The sequence below is a fragment of the Phytophthora sojae genome (assembly GCF_000149755.1).
Source record: "Phytophthora sojae unplaced genomic scaffold PHYSOscaffold_6, whole genome shotgun sequence".
Lineage (NCBI taxonomy): Eukaryota > Oomycota > Peronosporomycetes > Peronosporales > Peronosporaceae > Phytophthora > Phytophthora sojae.
This window is the reverse complement of record NW_009258120.1, coordinates 1,970,331-1,992,320: the sequence shown is the minus strand read 5'-3', so window position 1 is coordinate 1,992,320 and position 21,990 is coordinate 1,970,331. Positions and strand designations below refer to the sequence as shown.

At 58.6% G+C, this 21,990-nt stretch overlaps 9 protein-coding genes across 9 annotated transcripts; 4 read left to right on the top strand and 5 right to left on the bottom strand.

The window, feature by feature from the left end:
* Positions 1–29: 29 nt before the first annotated feature.
* On the bottom strand, positions 30–473 carry PHYSODRAFT_252767 (hypothetical protein; the record flags this gene model as incomplete). Its single annotated transcript, XM_009532589.1, has 1 exon — positions 30–473. One exon carries the CDS (start codon positions 471–473, stop codon positions 30–32), a length of 444 nt encoding a protein of 147 aa, XP_009530884.1.
* A 209-nt stretch (positions 474–682) lies between these two features.
* On the bottom strand, positions 683–1,310 carry PHYSODRAFT_246372 (hypothetical protein; the record flags this gene model as incomplete). The annotated part of the gene is made up of 1 exon (XM_009532588.1): positions 683–1,310. A coding segment is annotated over one exon (628 nt), but the record flags the coding sequence as incomplete, so codon positions are not given.
* Positions 1,311–6,626: 5,316 nt separating this feature from the next.
* On the bottom strand, positions 6,627–11,786 carry PHYSODRAFT_335230 (hypothetical protein; the record flags this gene model as incomplete). The annotated part of the gene is made up of 3 exons (XM_009532587.1): positions 6,627–7,046; positions 7,106–9,821; positions 11,620–11,786. 3 exons carry the CDS (start codon positions 11,784–11,786, stop codon positions 6,627–6,629), a joined length of 3,303 nt encoding a protein of 1,100 aa, XP_009530882.1.
* Positions 11,787–11,792: 6 nt separating this feature from the next.
* PHYSODRAFT_510993 (hypothetical protein) lies at positions 11,793–12,254 on the top strand (the record flags this gene model as incomplete). Its single annotated transcript, XM_009532586.1, has 1 exon — positions 11,793–12,254. One exon carries the CDS (start codon positions 11,793–11,795, stop codon positions 12,252–12,254), a length of 462 nt encoding a protein of 153 aa, XP_009530881.1.
* A 796-nt stretch (positions 12,255–13,050) lies between these two features.
* Positions 13,051–14,086, top strand: PHYSODRAFT_562167 (hypothetical protein; the record flags this gene model as incomplete). The annotated part of the gene is made up of 1 exon (XM_009532585.1): positions 13,051–14,086. The coding sequence occupies one exon, from the start codon at positions 13,051–13,053 to the stop codon at positions 14,041–14,043; it is 993 nt and encodes a 330-aa protein (XP_009530880.1). The 3' UTR covers positions 14,044–14,086.
* A 421-nt stretch (positions 14,087–14,507) lies between these two features.
* PHYSODRAFT_460205 (hypothetical protein) lies at positions 14,508–15,376 on the bottom strand (the record flags this gene model as incomplete). Its single annotated transcript, XM_009532584.1, has 4 exons — positions 14,508–14,636; positions 14,715–14,834; positions 14,908–15,015; positions 15,122–15,376. Coding segments are annotated over 4 exons (612 nt in total), but the record flags the coding sequence as incomplete, so codon positions are not given.
* A 159-nt stretch (positions 15,377–15,535) lies between these two features.
* On the top strand, positions 15,536–16,781 carry PHYSODRAFT_335226 (hypothetical protein; the record flags this gene model as incomplete). Its single annotated transcript, XM_009532583.1, has 4 exons — positions 15,536–15,804; positions 15,873–15,938; positions 16,001–16,066; positions 16,154–16,781. The coding sequence occupies 4 exons, from the start codon at positions 15,536–15,538 to the stop codon at positions 16,779–16,781; spliced, it is 1,029 nt and encodes a 342-aa protein (XP_009530878.1).
* Positions 16,782–16,998: 217 nt separating this feature from the next.
* PHYSODRAFT_335225 (hypothetical protein) lies at positions 16,999–17,383 on the top strand (the record flags this gene model as incomplete). The annotated part of the gene is made up of 2 exons (XM_009532582.1): positions 16,999–17,049; positions 17,102–17,383. The coding sequence occupies 2 exons, from the start codon at positions 16,999–17,001 to the stop codon at positions 17,381–17,383; spliced, it is 333 nt and encodes a 110-aa protein (XP_009530877.1).
* A 451-nt stretch (positions 17,384–17,834) lies between these two features.
* On the bottom strand, positions 17,835–21,530 carry PHYSODRAFT_246411 (hypothetical protein; the record flags this gene model as incomplete). Its single annotated transcript, XM_009532581.1, has 1 exon — positions 17,835–21,530. One exon carries the CDS (start codon positions 21,528–21,530, stop codon positions 17,835–17,837), a length of 3,696 nt encoding a protein of 1,231 aa, XP_009530876.1.
* Between the last annotated feature and the right edge of the window lie 460 nt (positions 21,531–21,990).

Sequence of the window (21,990 nt, the reverse complement as noted above, 5' to 3'; positions counted from 1 at the left end):
GTCCCATGATTCGGGAGGTTTCGAGTCCTTCATGCAGAGCTTGAAGAGGTCGTGGAGGCGCTCCCAATTACCCGTGAAGTCTGTGTGCTCTTGAAGGAAATCGGAGAACTTCCAGGGGTCCCCGTGGCTGACTCAAGACGCGATTTCAGGATTCGCACTTGTGCCTCAGAGTCAGCAAGGCGCGCCTTGAGTTGCGCCTTCTCGGACTCCAGAGAATCAATCTCGTCTTGATACCGCGTCTTCTGCTCGCCCAGCGCGACTTTGTACTTGGACTCAGCGTCATCCACCTTGCCCAGGGCCTCTTGGACCTCCAGGAACCAGTAGTCGCACGTGAATTTCCAGGCGCGCTTCAGTTCCTTGTACTTGCGTCGCGTGTCGACTACTTCCTGAGTGGCGGTGAAACCCTGCTGAGAGTCAGCCAGAGAACGCATGTTTCGGTAGGCCCCGAGGACTCGACGCAGGTAACCGGTCATCTTGAAAACGCGCTCAGCGAGCCTTGTGCTGTTGAAGTGACGCAGGAGTGAGGCCATCTCGCGTCGAATACCGATGGAATTCAGGGTATTGTCCAGTTCGAACGCTGAAAGAGGCGAACGACGTGGACATAGGACATCGATTCCAGCGTCGGCGCCACAGACTTCCTTCAATCCCTGAAGATCCTCGTCGGAGAGCTCCTCGAAGCCGACTAACGTGGTCGCGCCGCCGTAGCCTTCCATGGCGAACGCGCCCACGCGAATGTCATTCACGATCCCTGGGACCCCCACGAGATACGCGTTGGTCTTTAGATTCGGCGGAGCCGGCAGTTTCCAGTGCGGGGGGGGGGGGCGTTCAGGGACCAGGGAGTCAGGGGGATCGACCTCCTCCTGCCGAAGCATGCCTGCAAAGATGAGTCCCCTGACGTCCTCTAGCGTCGCGTGTCGTGGTAACTTGAACTCAGGGGCGCCCTCCATGTTCACGTCCGAAGCCGCACCGCCCGCGTCTGGAGCCTTGAACTCTGAGTTCGCGTCACCAGTTTCCTGGGTTGCAGCATCAGCCGAGGCGTTGCCATCGGCCTCGCGCATGTTCGCGTCGGAGGTCTTGCCGGTGGCGTTGGAGAAGGAGACGCGCTTGGTCGCGCCCGTCGTGGTGCTGCCCGTCGAAGTGTCGCCGGACGCGGAGTTACCCGTCTGACCGCTGCCACCGCCTGCTGGTGCGGTGCTCGCAGGGGCGTCGCCGGTGCGCTGCTGTGTCGGAGGTGGCGCGCTGCCGGGGGGCGCCATGCCTTGAGCTGGTGCCGTCGCTTGCTTGCCGTCCGAAGTCGCGCTCTCCGCCATGTTGACGATCTGCGAAATGGCGATGTGACCGCGCATTGCCCGTTGGAGTTTTGCGTTTGAGAGGAGAACCTTGAAGATAGGTCCTGACCAACCGTTGGGGAGACAGGGTGTCGCCAAAGTGAGTGAAACCCTGGGAGTCGACAGAGTGCAACGGCCGTATCGAAGTCGACGGTGGATGAACCTGTGTGTTTTTGTGGCCTGGTCATGGTTCACCAGTTCGGAGCGATTTCCTCTTTGATGGACCCGGACCAGGAGGGGCGGATGACACGAGGCGGTCCCCAGAAAATTGCCGACGATGTGCCGTCACCTCTGTGACCTGGAGTTTGTATCGGATGCTGATTGGTGGATGACTTGGATACGGCGCGGCTGTACCCGTGTGACATGGATGGCGACTGTGGGAGAGAAGTGATTTCTCGGGATGAATCCAGCGTCTGACCGCAGATGGGCCCAACTGGCTGGAAGTGTGAATGCTGGGAGTGCACGCCCAGAATTCCAGAGAACACTCAGTCCAGCCGCGGACTTTCCCTTACGATGAGTGCCTAAAGTCTGGCGGAAAGTCTTTCTGGAGAATGTATTCCAGAGTACGCCTCATCTTGCTGTGGCTCAGAGTGCCCCAGAGGATCAAATTACCCTGAGAATCAACCCACTACTACCATGATCATGCGCAGGAGGCCGCTAAACCCACTAAAAGTGTGGCTTTGATGAGATACACACGAGTCTGCACTGCAGCAGACTTGTTACCCAGAGTGCCGCACGGAAACCTAGAGTGCCGCACGATGACCCAGAGTTCACATCCCTGAGTGCAGGTGACCCAGAGTTCCAAAGATGATTCTCTGGGTTTGGACCATAAATCCAGACTCTCTATATTGAACTTAAGTGTTTCCCGAGTCAACACCCAAGAATCCCCACAGTTCCCCAAGATTCCTCAGAATTCCCAGGATTTCAGAAGATGACCCTGAGTGTCACCTGATTTTCAGGGATTCGAGTCAGTTCGCGGTCAGTCTGCAATCAAAGTGATGCGTGACCTTGAAGAACCGTTGTGGATGCGCAGACTGGATACTTTCGAGGAGTCGAGAGGGAGTCCTGCACCATACTAAACCAAGTCTAAGGACCCACAATTGGCACTTCCGACGCCGTGCGACAATGGATTCGCAAGCCGATCGCAAGTTTGGACCGCTGATCCCAAGGTATACCCAAGACAAGACATTTTGACCCCAAGCATAGTGAACAGAAGATATTTGCCCGAAGAAGAGAGAGAGAGAAGTAGTTGATAAAAACCAAACAGAGTTCCTTTTACCCTGTACTGCGCAAGTGACTTCGGGCAAGCCTGCCGACGGAAATCCGGAGGACCCGAGACTACGACCGCGGGACGCTAAGGGCACATCAACGGCGAAGGACAGCCGTCTGTGTGGGCTCCATCAAACTCAAGTCCAGTTAGGTGGTGACCAGCGACGGCCTTGAGCTTCCTGGGGTGATCCATCTATTCCATATCCTAGTTGGGTCACTTGCTGTGCTCGTGGTAGCCCATTTCATATTATTCCAGAGGGTATTCTGGGGTGCTAGGTAGTCGCCTCCAGGATTTTGTATTGACTGCTTGTGTGAAGGGAAGGTAACTGATAGTGATTGTATTTTCCTCCTTTATTGGAGGTGGTGCGCGTTTGTGTGAGTCTCAGGGGAGCTAGGCCCCTGAATTTCAGACTCGAGTGAGCCTAGTGTGTGTGTGACCCACCGTCCAAGGGTCCAAAAGAATAAGTGACGGCTAGTTGCAGTGTTTGTATACACTGTATTTGTTGGTTTTATCGAGCTAGGAGGGCATTCGGGTAAGGTGTCTTCTGAGTTCCAAGTCCCAGAGTTGACTGAAATCCTGGACCCTGAATTCGTGATATTCTGGGTTTCAGGGGATCTGATTCTCTGGATTTGCCTTTTGGTGTGGAGGTGCGTTCTGAAGTAGACGTGCGGCCCCGCACTTCTTCGAGGCTACATTTTCAACTGGTGGAGTGCCGTTCCGTCGAAGACAAACGAGCCGACAGGGATTACACAAGGTACCCACGCCAACCAAGGAGTGTGATTCTCAGGGTTTAAAGCTTTGCGGCTGCGAATCTCTGGGTCTATCTTCTTGCTGTTGACTCTCAAGTCGATTCTCTGAGTCTATCCCTGGGGAACAGTTTTGGGCTGCGCTATACGAACCCCCCTGGGCGACAAAGGTTTCATCGGCCTCGCCTCACGATACCACATTGCCGAGAAGGAGGCGGTTGCTGTCATGCGAGTTCTGGATGTGTTTAACACTCTCGTCCAGGGTTGCCCGATCAAGGTATACACCAGGTACTCAGTACTGTCCTGGCTGTTGAAGTCCAAGACCGCTGACGGGCGACATGTCCGGTGGGGGTTAACACTATCCCATTGGGACTTGGAAGTGCAGAAGGTGAAGCGAGACGAAGACGGCCTGGCTGCAATCCTGGGCGCTGGCATAACGCCGCGTGAGCACCTGGACGAGGTTGCTGAGTCGCTCATCCCGGCCAAGGGTCAAGTGAAACCCCCACCGGTGATCAGTGTGGAGATGCTGGAGGCTAATTTCGCTGGATACGTCTTGAGTTTCGACGGAGCTGCGAAGACATCGACGAGGCGAGGAAGTTGTGGGTGTACCATCTGGGAGCTCCCCGGCTGGAAAGTCCTGGCCGCGTGGGGTTTCATCCTGGATGATGTTACGGTAAACGACGCTGAGTACCTCGGCCTCCTGAATGGGTTGAAGATGATCCACGACCGGGGTATCCCGGATGTGGTTGTTGTCGGAGACTCTCGGATCGTCATACAACAGGCTCAAGGACTGATTAACTGCAACCAGCCAAACCTGCAGCGACGTCTGGCCGAGTACGAGGAGATGAAACGGAACTTCGCCTCGATCCGGCTGGTACATGTCAAGCGAGAGTACAACCAGGCTGCAGATTACTTGACGTCCAAGACACTGGCGCTCGGAGAGTCCTGTGCGATAAATGACCCGGACGAGATGGAACATCTGGGGCAAGTCTCTCGTATCCACGAACAGATTATGAAGCCTGAAGTGGCCCCGAGCGACGATCCCCCCGACGAGCCCAGTCGGGAATCTACTACTGGAGTGCCGGATGATGCTGGTCCCGGGCCGGAGTCAGCTCCCCTGCCAATGGCAGCCAGGGTCCTGGCCGCATTAACTCGTAGCCAGAGCCGCGAGGACTCCAACCGGGGTGAGCCTATGAACCCACTTGAGTATCAAGCTGAGAGGTGGCGCCGGATCAAGGCGCACCAGGACGCTGATCCCGAGTTGGTGAATCTGAAGAAGTTCCTTAAGGGCGACCTGGATGACTTTTCCCGACTAGAGATCCGCAAGCTGTCCAAGCGGGCAGACCTATTTGCGTTGGACGTTCGGGACGTGCTCTATCGACTGGTCAGGTCCAATCGGGACCAACCTCGCGACAAGACCGACGAGTTGCGCCTAGTCGTACCGGAAGCACTCCGTCTGGACATGTTGCATTACGTCCATGAGGATTTCCAAGGTGGCCATCAGGGAATAACCCGGACGCACGAGAAACTCCGGCTGGAGTTCTACTGGCCAGGGATGTACGCAGATGTTGAAAGATACGTCAAGGAGTGCACCGACTGCGCCAGTGGCAAGTGGCGTCCGCCGAATCCAGGACCTTCGCCCGGGAACATCGAGTCCAGAGAGCCTTTCGAAGTGGTCTCGATGGACTTCGTGACCCATTTGCCGAAGTCCGAACGGGTTAACACGTTCTTGCTCCTGTTCCAGGATGCGTTTTCGGGTTTCGTTATGTGCAAACCGATGAGTTCTACCACCGCTCAGGATGTCGCTGAAGCGTATGAGGAGAGGGTGTTCCGCTGCTTCGGAGCCAGCTCCCTGCTGCGTCACGATCAGGATCCCAGGTTCATGAGTGAAGTCTTCACTCGGTTCAGGGAACTTCTGGGTAGCCGACAGCGAGCTACGTTGGCATACCGACCCCAGGCGAATGGACAGGAGGAACGTTCCGTCCAGACTGTGGTGAGGTCCATCCGGGCTTACATCGCAGAAGCTGACCAGAGCGACTGAGATGACCACGCAGAGAGACTCATGTTCGCGCTCAATACGTCGTTTGATGCAACCCGGCTGGATACCCCATTCTACCTGGTCCACGGTTGGGACGCCAAGAGTACGATCTCAGCTATGCTGGGGCCTAACCCTCCAGTGTCCCTGAACGGACCGCGTATGAGTTGCGAAGGAAACTCCAGCGGGACTACGGCTACGCTCGGGCATGTGCAGAAGACCTCCAGAGGAAGGCCAAACGGGCTCGCTCGGAAGAGCAAACCCGGAAGTGGAACGAGTTGTCAGACCGGCTCAAGGCAGGTTTCAACGTTGGGGATGCAGTCTGGCTGTACATCCCAAAAGTGCAACCGGGTCTGAGTCGCAAGTTGGCCCACTTGTGGCATGGTCCATTCAGGATCGCCGAAGTGGTTGACGAGTTCCGGGTGAGGCTCAAGGTTGAGGACACGGTTTACCGTGTAAACCCTTGGGTTCACATCAGTCGACTGAAACCCCGGACGTTGTATCCCAGACGGCCTATAATCCAACCGGAGATCGAAGACAACGATGACTTTGACACAGCACTTCTTCCCGAAGAGAGCTGGGAGGCGGACAACGAGAATGACGAGTACGAAGTGGAGAAGATCATGGATCTCAGGTGGAACAAGCGTACACGGACGTCCAAACGGGCACGAGAGTATCTCATCAAATGGAAGGGGTACGATGAGCCTGAATGGATACCGATGGCACAGCTGAATTGCGGAGCGCTCTTGTATGAGTTCAATCAAGGGGCGAAAGCCCGAGCGCGGTTCCAAGCCATGCAGGCTGGGGACGACCACCCTAACATACAATAGTTGGGAGTGGTCAAGTCCGAATGGGGCGACCCCAGTTGGGAGTATTGATCCCAGTTGGACATTCCCAGACGGAGACCCGAAATGCCTGGATGTGAATGTGTGAATTACGGAAAATTGATTGTGAATTTGTATGGAGCGGATCTACGATGGAGTTGTGATTATGGAGAGCAACCCGAGCGAGAATGGAGTTCTCGACGACGAGTGTATGAAGTTGACTATGTCGCCCTGAAGGAGGTGCCAAAGCGGCAAGAGATGAACAAGGCTGCGCTTAAGGTTGAACCGACCTGGATAACCTGACCGAAGAAGGAAACGATGAATACAGCGAAGGCGTTAACGGTGATTGTGGAATTAAAGTGTTACGCTACGGATATGCAACTACATCCAGGACCGCTGTGGATGCTGGATGGGAGGATGACTTCACTGGAACTTGGTCGAGACCCAGTTGTTGACGCGCTCGTGCTCTGGAAGCAGCATCTTGTCGACGATCTTGGCTGGGACGTGCGCCAGACGCTCGTCATCCGTACAGGTAGTCCACTGAGTCCGGCCGGGGTCTTCGAGTTCAGCCATCGCGATCTGGTCAGCCAGGGTGTAACGCGTGCCATCGTCCTTCTTGGTTGATTCGTCGACCACGTACAGGTAGCAGATCTTGCACGGGTACAACCAGAATCCAGGCTCCCAGACCATCGTTTTCGGCATGCCGGCCTTGATCAGACGCTTGATGCGGGCCTCGAAGGTGCGCGCAACACCGTGGTGGAGTGCCTGGCGCTTGCGGTGGAGATCTTGAGCCCGATCGTAGATCGTGAGGTCGTCGCACTTCTCGTCGTCTTCAGGCTTGGTCTTCATCATGAACCAGTGCAGGATGTGCCAGAAGGCTGGTGATCCTTCATATACTCCACATGTTGGTCCAGGATGCGGATCACAGCTGGGGATAGTTGGTCCCGGCGGTGGAAGTACAGGACCTTGACCCGGTTGTTAAACATCTCCAGCCAGGGTTCCTTCTCGACCAGGGCCGCATACTCATCTTCGACTGCAGGCCAACGCCTGACCAGGTACTTGGTCTCAGGCTGCTGAGGTGCGTAGTTAGGAAACCCAGGCGTCTGGCCCTCGATGCCACCTTTCTTCGGAGAGAAACGAGTGCCGACACCACGACGACGCCACGAGACAATGTCCCCAGATGGGGTCTCGATGATCGCCAATTCCCTGCTGTTCAGGTCCTCGTAAGACTTCTGTGCCAGGGGCGACTTGCCACCCTCCCGTTTGGGTTTCGACGTCCGGCTGCGTTTTTTTGGGTTCTTCTTGGACGAAGGTCGATCAGGTTTATCCTGCAGCACGAACTTCGACCGGGGAGACCGGGGTTCCTTCTGGGACGACAACCGGGGAGACCGACGCTGGGATGAGGAAGACGACTGGAGCTCGTCCTCAGTGGAGCTGTCCGAAGATGACTGAACGCGGTTCCGCTTGGGGTTGCGCTTGGTCTTGGACGGCTTCTCCTCATCGGTTTCGCTATCCGACGAGCTGCTCTCGTCAATGGACTCCGCCTTGGATGGCCCATCCGCGCTCTTCCCAGATGGAGACGTCTTGGCCTTGTCCTCGTAGTCGGGGTCACGAGAGTCGTCACTTTCACTGGAGCCGTCAACTTCGACGATCTCCATCTCGGCAGCAGCCTCCTCGGCCAAGTTGCGCAGTGGCGGAAACTCCTCCAGATACATACCCGACCGGAGACGACCCTGGAGCATGACCGCAGCCATCTTGTAGAAGGTCTCGGGAACATGACGCGTCCAGAGGGTGTCGTCCAGGGTGCCATGGTACATCATCTTGACCAGCATCTCCAGCAGCCAAGGCTTTGGGAAATACTGGTGGGCCGGACAATCCTGACGGAGGATGTCCAAGGCCTCTTCGTACCCATGGTCCATCCACATGACGAACTGGACATCCAGCCGGACATCCGACCAAGGGACAAACTCTGGCAGCGATGCAGCACAGCCGGAAATCAGGCGCTTGAAGTCCGTCTGGGGTGACAGAGGGAGCACATCAGATCCCGGGTGGACCGTGGGTCGCATTTGGACGTACACCGGCCCACCCTTGCTGGAAAGCTCGGTCATACCACGTGGACATGACCCCGAACGAGACCCCCTGGATGTACGCCGCTTGGGTTTGGACGGAGACGCATCCGCAGGCGGGAAGTCCGAACGGAGAGGGGTGGGTGGGTTGTCCTCCGACTTCTCTTCACGGTCACCATCCTGGCCGCCGTGTCCATCGCCTGCCTGGTAGTTGTCATCATCGTCCTCCATGTCCGGGTCGACCGGGCCCGGATAGGGCGGGATCATCCTGAACGGACGGTCGGCAGCCTCGACGGTGATGTTGGTGACCCAGTGTGCAGGAGGTATGGACCCCCGTTGGAAGTGCCGCAGCGGACGCACCAGCCTGGGCCATCGACCGCGAGTGGCAGCCCCACCTTGGTTGAGGAACCGCATCAGCCGGTCGGTGTAAAACGCATCCTCCTGGCTGATGACCCGCAGACGCTGGACGGCCAAGATTGCCCGCTCGAGCTTGGCCTCGGCCTCGGTGACCTTGTTGCGCAGCGAGTTTTCCTCATCCAGATGGCTTTGCGCCACCAAGGCGAAGTCATTCTCCAGCTGGGCTTGGAGTTCCACCTTCTCCGCCCGGAGTGCAGCCACCTCCCGCTGGTGATACATCTGCAGGAAACGGTGCTCGTCGACAAGCCTGTCGTAACGCTGTTGCAGGGTGGCGCCCCCGCCGGGAGATACCTCAACCGGCCCTTGAATGGGGATGTCGCCACGCCGTGCCCGGTCGAGGATACGGTGGAGCAGGGACGTCGTGAAGAAGAGCCTCTCCGCGAAGCGCCCGGCTGGGAACTGGGCCAGCACAGAGGCGGACTCCCGGCGCCACAGCAATGAGTTCAAGGTGGCCTCGAGCTGCGGCAGCCTGGGAGATTCCCGGTTGGCATGCGGGCGCAGCAAATTATTGCGCAGCTCCGTCTGACTGCCAACCAGGTTGCCCAAGTCGTGGAGATCCTGAGCGGAGAAGCCGTCGAAGATTGCTAGCGCCTCCGTGCCGCCATACCCCTCCTGGACGTAGCGCTCGGACTGATACGCCAGCGGGTGTGCAGGAACGCCGACCAGGTAGGAGTTGCCATCACCAGGACGCTTGGGCGGGAGGATGTGACGCGCAGGCAAGCTGTTCTCAATGCCGCGAGGTCCCGGATGGGACGACGGCAGAGTGCCAGACCGCGTGTGCTCGACCGCCTCATCCAGCGAGAGCAGACTGGAGATAGCCGCAGTGACAGTCGGAGTGTGCCCGGCCGGAGGATCCCGGATGGGGACTTCCTCCATGGCCTCGTCCTCCCGGACGGGCTGGTCACTGGCGCGCAGGGGCGAGTTCCTCGCAGAAGACGCTGCACTCTCCTCTTCCTCCTCTTCCTCCTCGCCGACGTCGTCGTCCTCGCCGGTGCCCGCCTGCTCGTCGACTTCCATGGTCTCTTCGGCCTCGCCGACCTTGCGCGCAGGGCTGCCGGCCCTAGCCGACATATGGGCCTCGCCACTAGCAGCCAGACTGCCGCCGCCGTTGCCCGCGCCCGCCTCCGCACCCCCACTGGAGGCACAGAGGGCGGGAGCTGCGCTGGGATAAGCGGTGCGTCGGCGCTCGATGCGGGGGCGTCCATGGTGTGAGTAGTGGCGCGCAGATTTCGTTGTGAGTGGAGATTTCGTTGCCGCAGACTGGAAAGAGAAATTGACGAAAAGCGACCCGGTTGGGACAGGGCGCAAAGAAGAGACACCAGAGTTGGGAGTTGACTGAAGACATCCCCGTCTGGGGCGCCCACGCATCTGGGCTTGCTCGGATCGTGAGATCTTGTCATGATCGATCGTTTCGCCGAATGGACTCTACAATGGATCGTAACAAGAGGGGCGGTTGACACGATGGAATTGGAGATTTTCGAGGATTCCCCGAGCCGCACGTGTGATTGGTTGGCTCAGAGGCTCACTATGGAAGAGGGAGGCAGCGACACGTGCGTATGGGAAGAGCGGATCCCGGCCGGACTCGCGTTGGCAGTGTACAAGGTTTGGTGACCCCGGATGGAGATGTCCCCAAGAGCGGACCCCGGCTGGAACCAAGTACTGAACGAGAGGCAAAGCCCAAGGGAGCGTAGAAGTGCCTCCGACTGGAGGCCGCCTGCTCTTGGTGCACTGTACAACGCAAGAGGAGCCCGACCGGATTGAGTGACGACCCAGAAACTATAAAGCTGTCCAAGATACCCCGGATGTGAAGCCCAAGTGGAGTGTGATCCCGTTTGGAGATAATCATGAATCCCGAATGGAGATACCAAGATACCAAGATCCCATCCCAGATGTGAAGATCCAGTATACAAAGTCCAAGATGTTTCCGACCGACCAAGCCGACTAGCCAAGATCTGTTCGGATTCCGTGGAAAATTGAATTTCGCTTGCGTACCCAGTGATGATTATACTTGCTGGAAATATGTTACGAGGGGCCGCGGACGATTACGACGACAAGACCATAGTGAAGACAAGTCAAGATGGAGTGCATGTAAAGATCGACAGAAGATAGCCAGACAGACAGAGAGAGACCACAGATAACAGATAAACAGAGTTCGTTTTGCCAAGGATCGCGCAAGTGAGTTGGAGCAGCCTACCGGACGTGCATTCCCGGAGGACTGACTAAGTCTACGCGTGAGGGCCCAGCAACTGTGACATCTGGGTTGAGCTCCCGCAACCAAGTCCAGTCCAAGTTGGGGTGAGTACCGGGCGACAACCCGAGGTTGATCCATCGCATTTCATTTCCTAGTTGCCGTTGAGCTCGTCCAGACCAGGAAGGCCCCGCATTTCATATTACCGATTACCTTGTCACCCCGGTTGGAGTAGCCCCGGGTGGGAAGTATTTATTTAAGAGCTATTGTGTGATACGAGGTATTCGATTGTGTTAGTTTCCCTCAGTACTTGAGGGTGGTGCGCGTGAGCCAAAACCGACCGGGATTGACCAGTATCCCGGAGTCCGGCTGGAGTTGACTGGAGTAGTGACCGACCCTTTCACGGTCCAAAAGAATAAGGAAGGGCTACGTGTTTGTATATAACTCTGTATCTGTTTGTATTGTTTGGTTATCTGAGGGCTGTCAGAGGCGACGTCCAGGAAGGTTACGTTCTGCCCTGCTACCTAGCGACCTACAAGTATCAAGACAACTCATCCACGGTTGAAGACCCCTGGTTACGAAGACAAACGAACCCACAGGGATTGTTCACAAGGACACATGCCACCCCGGTTGGAGTGTACATCTAGGTGTACTATCTCCGGCTAGGGTTTGTTCTGGGTGCACCCCATTCGGGAGTCTACACCGGGACGCGCCAAGCTATACACCTGGGCGGTCAGGCGTTCACCCGTCTCGCCTCATGCCACTGAGCGGCATTTCGCCCACTCTCGGCGCGTCCAGCGCCGCCGCTTCGAGGTACTTGGTCTCCTTCGTGCCGCCGATTTTCGCGCAGTCGCCCGCCTCCGACATCTGCGTCGCGTCGCCGTCCGTCACCACGTCCTCCGTCGCTGTCATGCTCAGATGGGTCCACCTGCCGGGCCCACCTGTTACAGCTGTGTGTACGTGCCTCCAGAGCCCAGCAAGAACGTTGCACGCATGCAGCAGCTCAACCGCGACAACGGCGCCCCCGAGCCTTTCGTGAGCAAGGTCCCGGTCCTCGTCGAGCTCTTCTCAGGAGAACACGACCCCAACGTGTCTACGGAGGCGTGGGCCTACAAGCAGACGACGTTCGCTGCTGCCATCTTCCTGTACGCCGCTCAGGTGCACGGCCTCGCCACGTGCCCCATGGAAGGCCTGGACCAGGCCAAGGTGAAGCAGGCGTTGGGCATCCCGGACCGCTACAGCATCCCTGTGGTGGTGGCTCTGGGCCACGTGAACCCTGAGGCCAAGCCTGCCAAGCCGTCGGTGCGCTTCCCGCCCTCGGAGATCTTCTTCGACGGCAAGTTCGGCCAGTCGCTCAAGAAGTTCTTCGACGAGAAGTAAGTAAGCAAGTAGGCAATAGGCCCGCTTGCTGTACATTCTAGCGCTTATAAGAGAACATGAATCCTTGGTGACACGTCAAATATTTGCTGCGTATGGTGACATTCACAACTTCCTCACCATAGAAAGCTACTTCCAGTACAGAATCGGTAGCATTGTTCTGAAGCGAATGCGACAGTCAAGTGAACGATTGTATTGAACAGTACTACTACGCCGGATGGTAACGGAACCTCTGTTACTGAGCTTGTTTTGCATCCCAGCCAAAAGCCTGCGCTCGGCTTGCTCACCCATGCTGTCTACTCCATCTTGAGAATTTTCCAGATCTGCGCTGGTTCGACACCATCCTGGACCCACTGCTTAAACTGTGCAGCGTGCAACTTCTTCGCAGTCTCCTCAGTTTTGGGCACATTCCTCACTCGCGCGGCTCTTTCAATATTCTTAATGCCACCTTGAACCAAGTAAGCGCTCCAAGTATCCAAGGCCGCGTTGGTTAGCGGCTTCTCACACCGCCATCCAACTTGAGCAGCAGCTTGAACATCTTGTCGGTAGTGAGCCCTTGTTCCGAGGTAGGAGCATCAGATTGCCTCACAAGTGCCGGCAGCTTGGTCATGACGCTGCTTGGCTCACAAAATGTTGCCTTTCACTTCAAGTTGGTCCCATGCAAACTCCAAGTCTTTTTGTGATTGGCCGAGTCAAACCTAGAGTCTAGAATTGTCTAGAATCTAGAAGCTTCCAATCAGAGACGGCAGGTCGGAAGCCAATCAACGTCACAAAGCAATCGGCCAACTCCCAGACACCCATGGCGGACCAGGCCAAGTGGCAGGCGCTCATGAAGTGGACCATGAAGCACACGGACGGCACGACGCCCACCGAGGCGACGCCCATCTCGGAGGACAAGCGGCGCTTCCTGGAGATGGTCATGAACGAGGGCGTGATCGACGAGAACGAGCGCGTCAAGGACATCCTGCGCATCCTCGAGGGCGAGGACCCGCGCCTCGTGTTCGCCGCCGAGGACGGCACCATCGCCGACGAGGGCGAGCAGCCGTCGCCCGAGGAGCTGGCGCAGTACAAGGACTCGCTGCTGGACGAGCTGCTCACGCGCATCGACCAGATCGACAATGCGCAGAACTTCGTCAAGATGGGCGGCCTGCGCGTCATGACCAACGTCATCCGCAAGTACGCGCAGCCGTCGTCGCGCGCGCTGGCCGCCGAGGTCTGCTCCGTCGTGGTGCAGAACAACCCCTTCTGCCAGGACGCGGCCGTCGAGAGCGGCCTGCTCGAGGTGCTGTGCACGCTCGCGCGCGAGGACCAGGACGTCACGTGCCGCGTCAAGGCGCTGCTGGGCATCTCGTGCCTGGTGCGCCACCACGCCGCGGCGGAGACGCGGTTCCTGGGCGAGAGCTGCAAGGGCCTGGAGCTCATGCGCCAGAACCTGGAGGAGGCCACGGACATCCGACTGCAGCGCAAGTCGCTCTTCTTCCTGCGCTACCTCATCCGCAACAGCCGCTCGACGGCCGACCTTGTGCTGCAGAAGAACTTCTTCATCCAGTCGGCCGCGGCCTTCATCACCCACGAAGACGTGGACCTGTGCGAGTGCTCCGTGGAGGGACTGGCCGAGTTCGCCATGATCGGCCCCGACTTCATGGCGGCGTGCAAGAAGCCCGAGCTCGACCTGCTCGCCAAGTGCGACCAGCGCATCAAGCAGATTGACGCACTAGAGGGTGAGGACAAGGAGTTTGCCCAGGAGACCAAGACCCGCGTCGAGTACCTGAAGAAGGTGCTGACCGTCTAAGTGCACAATAGATAGATAACTTTTGTATACGCTTTTTCCTTCCACTTCGACTGGATTAGCCGGATGATCTTCAAAAGGTGCAGAATGTCACTTGAAGTACGTGCGCTTCAGCTTCTGAGCGACGTAGACGATGGACTTGACGCCGCCTGCAGTGGCGATGCCCTTGATGCTCTGTGAGCGACTAGACCGGAACACGATCGTCGCGATGACGCGCTGCAACTGCTTCTTGGTGACAGCTTGGTGGTCGAACGCGCCAGTCGTGTGGGACTTGGTCACTAGGCGCTTCAGCACGTTGGACGGCAAAGACTCTACGATGGTTTGCCGCACCTTGAGATCGCTGCTGTTCGCGACGAGCATGTCGCTGTCGGAGAGCGAGCGAGACATAAACGGCGAGTTCTGCAACACAGCAGCAAGTTGTCAGTCATAACCTGAAGTCGAAACGGGCACGAAAGCGAGTTGACTCTTACCTGAATCTTGTGTTGATAGAGCTCTCGGAACGACTTGAGGTTGCCATCCACGATGTTGCGCACCTTCTTCGGGTTCTCGCCGAACGTCATCCGGAAGTCGCCCAGGTACGAGATGCCTGCGATCTTCTACTCCCAATTCAACGTACACCGCCAACGTTAGTTTCCCACGTATCTAATTCCCTCCCAGCACGTCTGCCCACTCACCATGTACAGGTCGTGCTCCGAGAACTTTTCCGGCAAGCAGAGCAGCGCGTAGTTCAGTGCGTGCGACAGATTGGTCGAGCTTGCCACTTGGATTGCATCGCTGGTGCCGATAATACTGACCTATAAACCACCACAAAACCCAGAGTTTTCACCGCCTTCACCAGTCACCACAGAGCTTGTTCAACGAACGTACTGGCTTGTGCATTCGGCCGCTCAGATACAGCGTCTTCCACGTCTGCAGGTCCTCACACAGCGTCTGGGTGCTCACGACGCCGTACTTGATGAGTCGCGTGCCGAGCAGCTTGCCCGTGAGAGGAACCTGCCAGCCAGCAAGCATATTAGTCAGTCAGCCACATACCACCATAATAACGCCTAGTTTTGCACCGTACCAGCGTGTTGTAGTAGACGCCGGCGCCGAAATTCTCCTGGAAGGCGGCGACGTTGGCGGCGCCCAGATACTTGAGCACCGAGTAGTGCTGTGGGTTGCGCTCGAGGTTCTGCGCGTGCCAGGCCCGCGGGTCGTCCACGGCGAAGACCAGGTCCACCATGCTGGCGCTGGCGTCGTGGTTCTTCTGCTGAAACACGCCCGAGCCGTACGCCATGATGAAGGCCACGCGCGGGAACGACGCGTCCAGCGCCTGGGTCAGCGCCGTCGCCAAGCTCGTCGCCATGGTCGCTTGGCCGTTGGTTGATGTGCGTAAACCCTGTCAGATCTGTTGGATTGGTGTGGTGTACACATTGTATTGAGCAGATGGCTACACTTCACTTCAACTTGGGGCAGCTAATTCTGTCACGTTGGCCACTTGTTGACCTGCCACGAGATGACTGCAGTGGTGCCGTGGTTGCTGTGCTGCTTGGCTGGGATTACCGTGAACGAGTTTGCGAGAGCTGCCACCACGACGTGCTCGATCCCTGCTGCGACCGCGTCCAACTATGCGGCATCAACTGCGTACGCTGCCGCGGTGATCGAGTACGCGGACTGCAGCACGACAGTTGTGAGGGTGTTGACGGACAGCAACGGAGTGAAAGAGCTGGACTTGAGCAGCAAGAAGATCGTCTACGTGGAGAGCCTGCCGCCCGTCGTGAAGCTGTACATGTCGACCTACTGCGTTGCTAGCCCTCTTGTCCATTAGCTGACCAGCAAAGTTGTTTTCTTAGGGATCTCAAAAGCAACAGCATCGCGATGCTCGCGAATGTGTCCATCCCTATGACAGTACAGACGCTGTAAGCTCAAGGAGGGCTGTTTCGACATCAATTCGGAGCTCTGACTCCTCCGTTGCTTGCAGAGATCTATCCAAGAACTTGTTCACTTCGCTGCACGACTTTACCTTTCCAAGCAGCCTCACAAAGTTGTAAGTGTTGCCATATCTTAAGAGCTCAACGTGCTACACAGACTAAGCCCGCTTACACAGCACTGCATCGAACGGAAAGTTGGGAAGTCTACGCAGTATTTCCCTCCCAGACTCGCTCACAACGCTCACGCTATCAGAAAACCCCATCACGTACATCGGCGGAATCGCCTTCCCGAGCTCGTTGAAGGTGCTCGTCGTCACGTCCACCACCAAGCTGCAGGAGTTCGAGATTCGACAGACGGACGCAACGCTGTTCGCGAGCTTAGAGACGTTCAACGTGTCGGTCACCACAAGCCTCTCGTGCTCCGACAGCGGTGCACTCTATCGCTACGTGCAGGACACGCTGCTCTGCGTGTTGTCGGACGAGGCCTTCAACGTCAAGTACGGCATCAACGGCGCGAGCAGCACAAGCGGCTCCGTGGACACGGTAGCGACCACAACAGCCCCCGAGTTACCAGAGGCGGACAGCCCGCGCCGCTCGAAGTTCCTCGTGTTCGCAGCCATCTCGCTGTCCTTGGCCTGCGTCGGGCTGCTGAGCACGCTGGCGCCGCGCACGATGTACGAGCGGTACCAGAAGAAGAAGTACCTGAACCTCCGCAAGAAGAAACAGCAGCAAGGACAAGGGCAACAACACCAGCAGCAGCTCCCTCCAGTCGTACGGCCGACGATCCTGCAGGCCAACAGCGACCCGAACGCGACGTACTGGGACCTCTGATCTCTGACACGCACGTGCTGGGCCCAAGTTGCCGTTCTCACACGTCACACATTTTTCGTCGAGACATCGTCGCATCGTACTTAAGTGGGCATCGATTTGATACGTGGCAGCAGCTCCAATTTCCCTCCCCCGGCTTTGGATCGACCGCGCACACAATCAAACAGAGAGAGTCTCCGGTACCAGCAAGGCGAAGGACTACCAAGCTATATACACAACAATGGTGCGTGCAGCAGCGGCGGCGTATCCCCCCTCCGTCCTCCGTGCGCGCGTGCGTAGCTAACTCCTACTGGCTGTGCCTTCTCTTCTCTCTCCTCCTTCAGGCTGTGGGAGCGAACGGAGCTTTGGCAGGAAAGAAGCCCGCCCCGACGGCGTCAGCCGAGGGCGCGGCGGCCAGCGGCCTGCGCAACCGGCGCCCGGTGGCGGCGGCGCGCTCGGGCCAGAACACGGGCCGCGGCATGGGCGGCAGCACGGCCGGCATCCTGCGCTTCTACACGGACGACTCGCCCGGCCTCAAGATCGGCCCCACGACGGTGCTCGTGAGCTGCCTCATGTTCGTGGGCTTCGTGGTGCTGCTGCACGTGTGGGGCAAGTTCCGCGGCTAGACGAGCGACTCCATAGACGACAGGACAGCACTTAAAAGATACCCGGCGAGGCCCCGCGCGGCCCCCAAGTTTTCACCCTCCAACAAGCAAGCAGCAGTCACAGACGTATGACGGACGCAATGGGAACCCTCGCGGCGTAGCAGACAGTTTTTTTAGTATAGGAGCTTGTGTCGCTTCTCGCTCGTTGGCGTGACGCGGCGGTAACGTGCCCGAGGTGCAACAAGGAGGAGGGATGCAAGTCTGCAGTGTGAGCTCGTGCGTGATGATGATGGTCTACTGTGTATGGATGGAATGACGTGGCAAGGCGGAAGGAAGGAGGGAAGGAAGTCACACAAAAGCTCTAGTATCTATAATAGGTGGGGCCTTATGGGGGAAGCGATCGACTGCCGACTGACGACGCGAGACGCAGGGCGACACGTTCCTCCCAGTTTGTAAGCGGCTGACGACTTTCTTACTCCTCGGCGGCGGCGCGCTTGCGCTTCTTCTTCTGCTTGTCCTTGGGGCTCTTGGTCTTGGCCTTGCCCTTGGTCTTCTTGGCCTTGGCCTTCTGTGCGTCCTCCTCATCCTCGTCCTGCTCGGGCATGAGCTCGTCCTCGTCCTCCGTGGGGGTCTTCTTCTTGTCCGCCTTGGCGCCGTTGGCAGCCACGAACGGGATGCCGGCAGCGTCCGACACCTGCTTCACCATATCCTTGACCACGGGCGACTTAGAGTCCACGGCCTGCACGGCAGCGACCACAGCACGGACGTCGGCCTCCGTCGCCTTCTTGTCCTCGGACGCCTGCCAGAACTTGACCAGCTGCAGCGCGAACATCATCACGACCTTCATGCGCTTCGCCTTGAGCTGCTGCACGCTCTCCGGGGCCAGTTGCCGCACGAGCGCCGTCTTCAGAGACGTCTGCACACGCTTGAACGCACTGCGCTGCGCCTTCGACAGCACGCCACTCTGCTGCAGCTTGCTGCTGCTGCGGAGCAGCACCGTCAGGAGACGGAACACCTCGCACTTGGAGAACTCGTCGACAGCGGCGCGCACCTCCGACTCGTCAGCGTCCTCCTTCTTCTCGGACGCCGCAGCAACAGCAGCAAGAGGCTCGAGCAGCACACGGGCGCCGACAGCCGGAGACTTGGTCAGAAGCTCCTCGAAGGACGCACGCGGGAAGCGCGCGTGTTTCTTGGTGAAGGCGTCCAGCACGGACGCACGGATGATCTTCTGCACTTCCTCCTTGCTAGACGCCTCGCTGGTGCAAATGACGCGGACGAGGTACACGACAGCAGCCGACGCAACCTTGCCGGTGTGGTCCTTCTCCATAGCGACCGTGCGGATCAGCTCCACAATCTGGCGGAGAGCGTCCAACGCCTCGGTCGGAGCAGCCTGGCCGGACGGGATCTTGTCCTTGGCACGAAGCACCTTGTGAAGCAGCACGGCCTGCAGGCGATCCCGGAGCACCAGCTTCTCGGTGTCGGCGTTCTGCACATGAGTAAGCACGCGGAACAGCGGGGCAACCAACGATAGCACCAAAGCGTTGTGCTTGGCAGTAGCCGCCTCGGTCTGCTCAGGACGCTGCGAAACAAACACTTGAAGCAGGTCCAGCACACGCAGCTGGAAGTGCATCGTCTGCAAGCGAGCACGCTTCAGGTCCTTCTTGCGCTGCGAGCGGTGCTTCACCTGTCCGACGATAGCAGCAAGGGCCAGGTCCTCCTGGTGCAGCTGCGACAGCTTCTCGTCGTTGCGAAGCGCATCAGACACAGCATCGGCCGAGGACAGCATCACTTCGTCCTCTTCCTCTTCGTCCTCCTCGTCGTTCTCTTCTTCATCCTCGCGACGCGTAATGGGGGCGAACTCGTCGTCCTCGTCGTCAGCAGCAGCGCCTTCACCCTCGGTCGACGGCTGCAGCACGTTTACCATCGTGGTCAAACACGCACCGTTCAGCAGCGGCAGCAGCGAACGGAAGACCTGCGACACGATCTCACGCAGCGCACTCGAGTCCTGGGACAGCAGACTCAGCAACAAGTCCGTCAGCACAACCACCGACTCCTCCTCCGTCTCCTCGGGCTCAGCCTCCTTCTTCTTGTTCTTCTTGCTCTTCTTCTTGGTGGGGGTAGTCTTCTGCTCACGAGCAACGAGCTGGGCATAGCACTTATCCAGATCAGCCGCCACCACAGCAGCGTCCTCACGCTGCTCGCTATCCAGAAGCTGAAGCCCGGCGCTCATGAACAACAACAGGAACGCCTCGCTCAGCGGACGGTGCGCCGCCGACTTCTTTGTCTTCTTCTCCTTCTCGACCTCATCGGCTTCCTTGCTGCGCAGAGTGTCGATGTGGCCCACAAGAGCAGTAAACTGCGCTGCCACCTCCTCGCTAAGAGGCTCCCGCAGCACAACAGCACCGCTGTTGGTCTGCATGTCCTGGGCGATCGCGAAAATGCGGCTCAGCACGCTGGCGCTGGCACGCGCACCGTCGGCACCCGCAAGACCCAGGCTCAAGAGCGAAAACAGACGCGTCTTGGCGTAGTTGGCCACGTTCTCCGAGAGAGCAGGCGTGGCCTCAGCCGCCTCTTTCACCACCTCGTCGTCCGCCGACTTCGCGCTCTTCTTCGCCTTTTTGTTCTTCTTGCTCTTCTTGGAAGGCGTAGACTCAGCCTCGCCCGACGGCGTGAAGAACGAGTGGAACACCAGGAATCGGACTGCGTCATCCTGCAGCTTCTTGGTCTCATCATCCGCCTCGGCCTTGGCGCTCAGCATCTCCGTAAGAGCAGCCACCATCGTCTCCAGCGCCCACACACGAGCGCGGTCCGTGCGTCGCTTGAGCGCCTCCTCGCGCTCCTTCTTCTCCTCGAGCTCCACGAGCTTGTCGAAGCCTCCAGCGCTCAGTTTCTGCTTCTTCTTGGGCTTCTCCTCCTCCTCCGCTTCGTCGTCGCTATCAGCCGAGGTCGACGTCACCAGGATCGAAAGGGGAGTCGCGAACTGCTTGCGGACGAAGTGGAAAAACTCCGCGGGCGCGCACGCAGCGAAAGACTTGAGGCAGTGACGCGCAGCCTCGTGCAGGTAGTTCCTCTTGGCAACGGCGTTGTTGTACAGCCACTTGACGAAGCGCGGGGTCAGGATGGCACGCAGCACCGGCGCCGGCAGCTTGGGCGCCACCAGCTCGAACAACTTCAACGCCAGGCCCTGGCGCTCGTGGCTGGTAGGCGCACTGTCGTCCGCGTTGCTGCCATCGACCAGCGAGTTCTCTACCAGCACCGTCCACGCCTCCTGGAACAGCTCACCATCGAGCGTGGCCGACGCGTCCTCCGTCGGATTCAGCACGTGGCCGAACACGCCGAACCAGGCCGAGTGCACGCGCGGGTAGCAGCCCGACGACCCGCGCAGCGGACGCGCGAGCACGTGCACATTGTGGCGCTGCAGCGCGTTGACGGCCGCGAAGTTTTCCGGCAGCTGCTTCATCTGTTCCTCGTCCTGGTCGATGCCCGACACGTGCAGGTAGCGCTGTACGCCCACAGCGAGCAGCACCTGGTCGGCATTCCAGGCCTCGACGCCTTCCTCGTCGCTGCCCTTGGACGGCTGAATCTGCAGACAGTTGTGGATCGGGCCGGCCAGCTCCGCCAGGAACTGCTCGGCCGGCACGTCCGCCAGCAGCGTGAGCGCCGCCTCGTAGCACGCCTCGCGAAACCAGCGCTTGAACGCGGCCATGTCCAGCAGCTCCTTGACCACGGCCACCAGCAGCGGCAGGTCGGCACTCAGGCGGCCGCAGCGGTGCAGCGCCAGCAGGCCGAAGAGGCGGCCGAACATGTGCTCGCGCTGCTCCATGGGCTTCATGGACGAGTGCACCTCCATGGCGTCGCGCAGCAGCTCGTGCGTGCTCTGCAGCGCGAGCTGCTTGGGGAAGGCGCTCAGCAGGCCGCTCAGCGCCGTGCTGAAGCCCTGGCGCGCGGCGTCGCGCGACGAGGCCAGGCCGCGCACCAGGCGCTTGAGCGTGTACTGCACCTCGGCCTCCTGCTTGGCGCTGCTCTTGAGGTGGGCGAGCAGCTGCGCCGCAGCCTGCGTGCGCACGCCGCGCTCGCTCTCGGCCAGCGTCCAGAACAGCTTGAGGAAGTCGCCCTTCTGCGGCGACGACGGCTCGCCGTCCTCCGGCTGCTGCTGCTTGGCGCCCATGACTTCGTGAGCAATTGTGACCCTATTGCTGGCTCGGGATGGCTGGACGCAATTCAAGTGGCTGGTGGCGTGCGAGTGCCCAAAAGTGGTACGAAGTACCATCTATATGGTACAGGTACCGAAAGTTTGACAAGCAAGACGTTGAAGTGAGATGGTTCGGCAAATGCATCGCGCTACAGCGGAAGCACAAGATAACGTTCAAGAGCACACGACCTCTGCTGCTCTCGTACACAATGAGCTCTTGGGTCCGATCGTTTTGGCCGGTTGATAATGTTCTAGCGAATTACGCGGTGTTTTAGGTGCGTGTTATTATTTTGTGGATTAAATGTCAAGCTGAAGTGGCCCGACAGTGCAAGCATGGCAAAAGGGATAGAAGCAACCAAGCACATGAGGAGCAGGATCAGAGTAGCGTGCAGCAAAACTCGTGTTCATCCGGGCGCTCGCGTGGCGGCGTCACTCG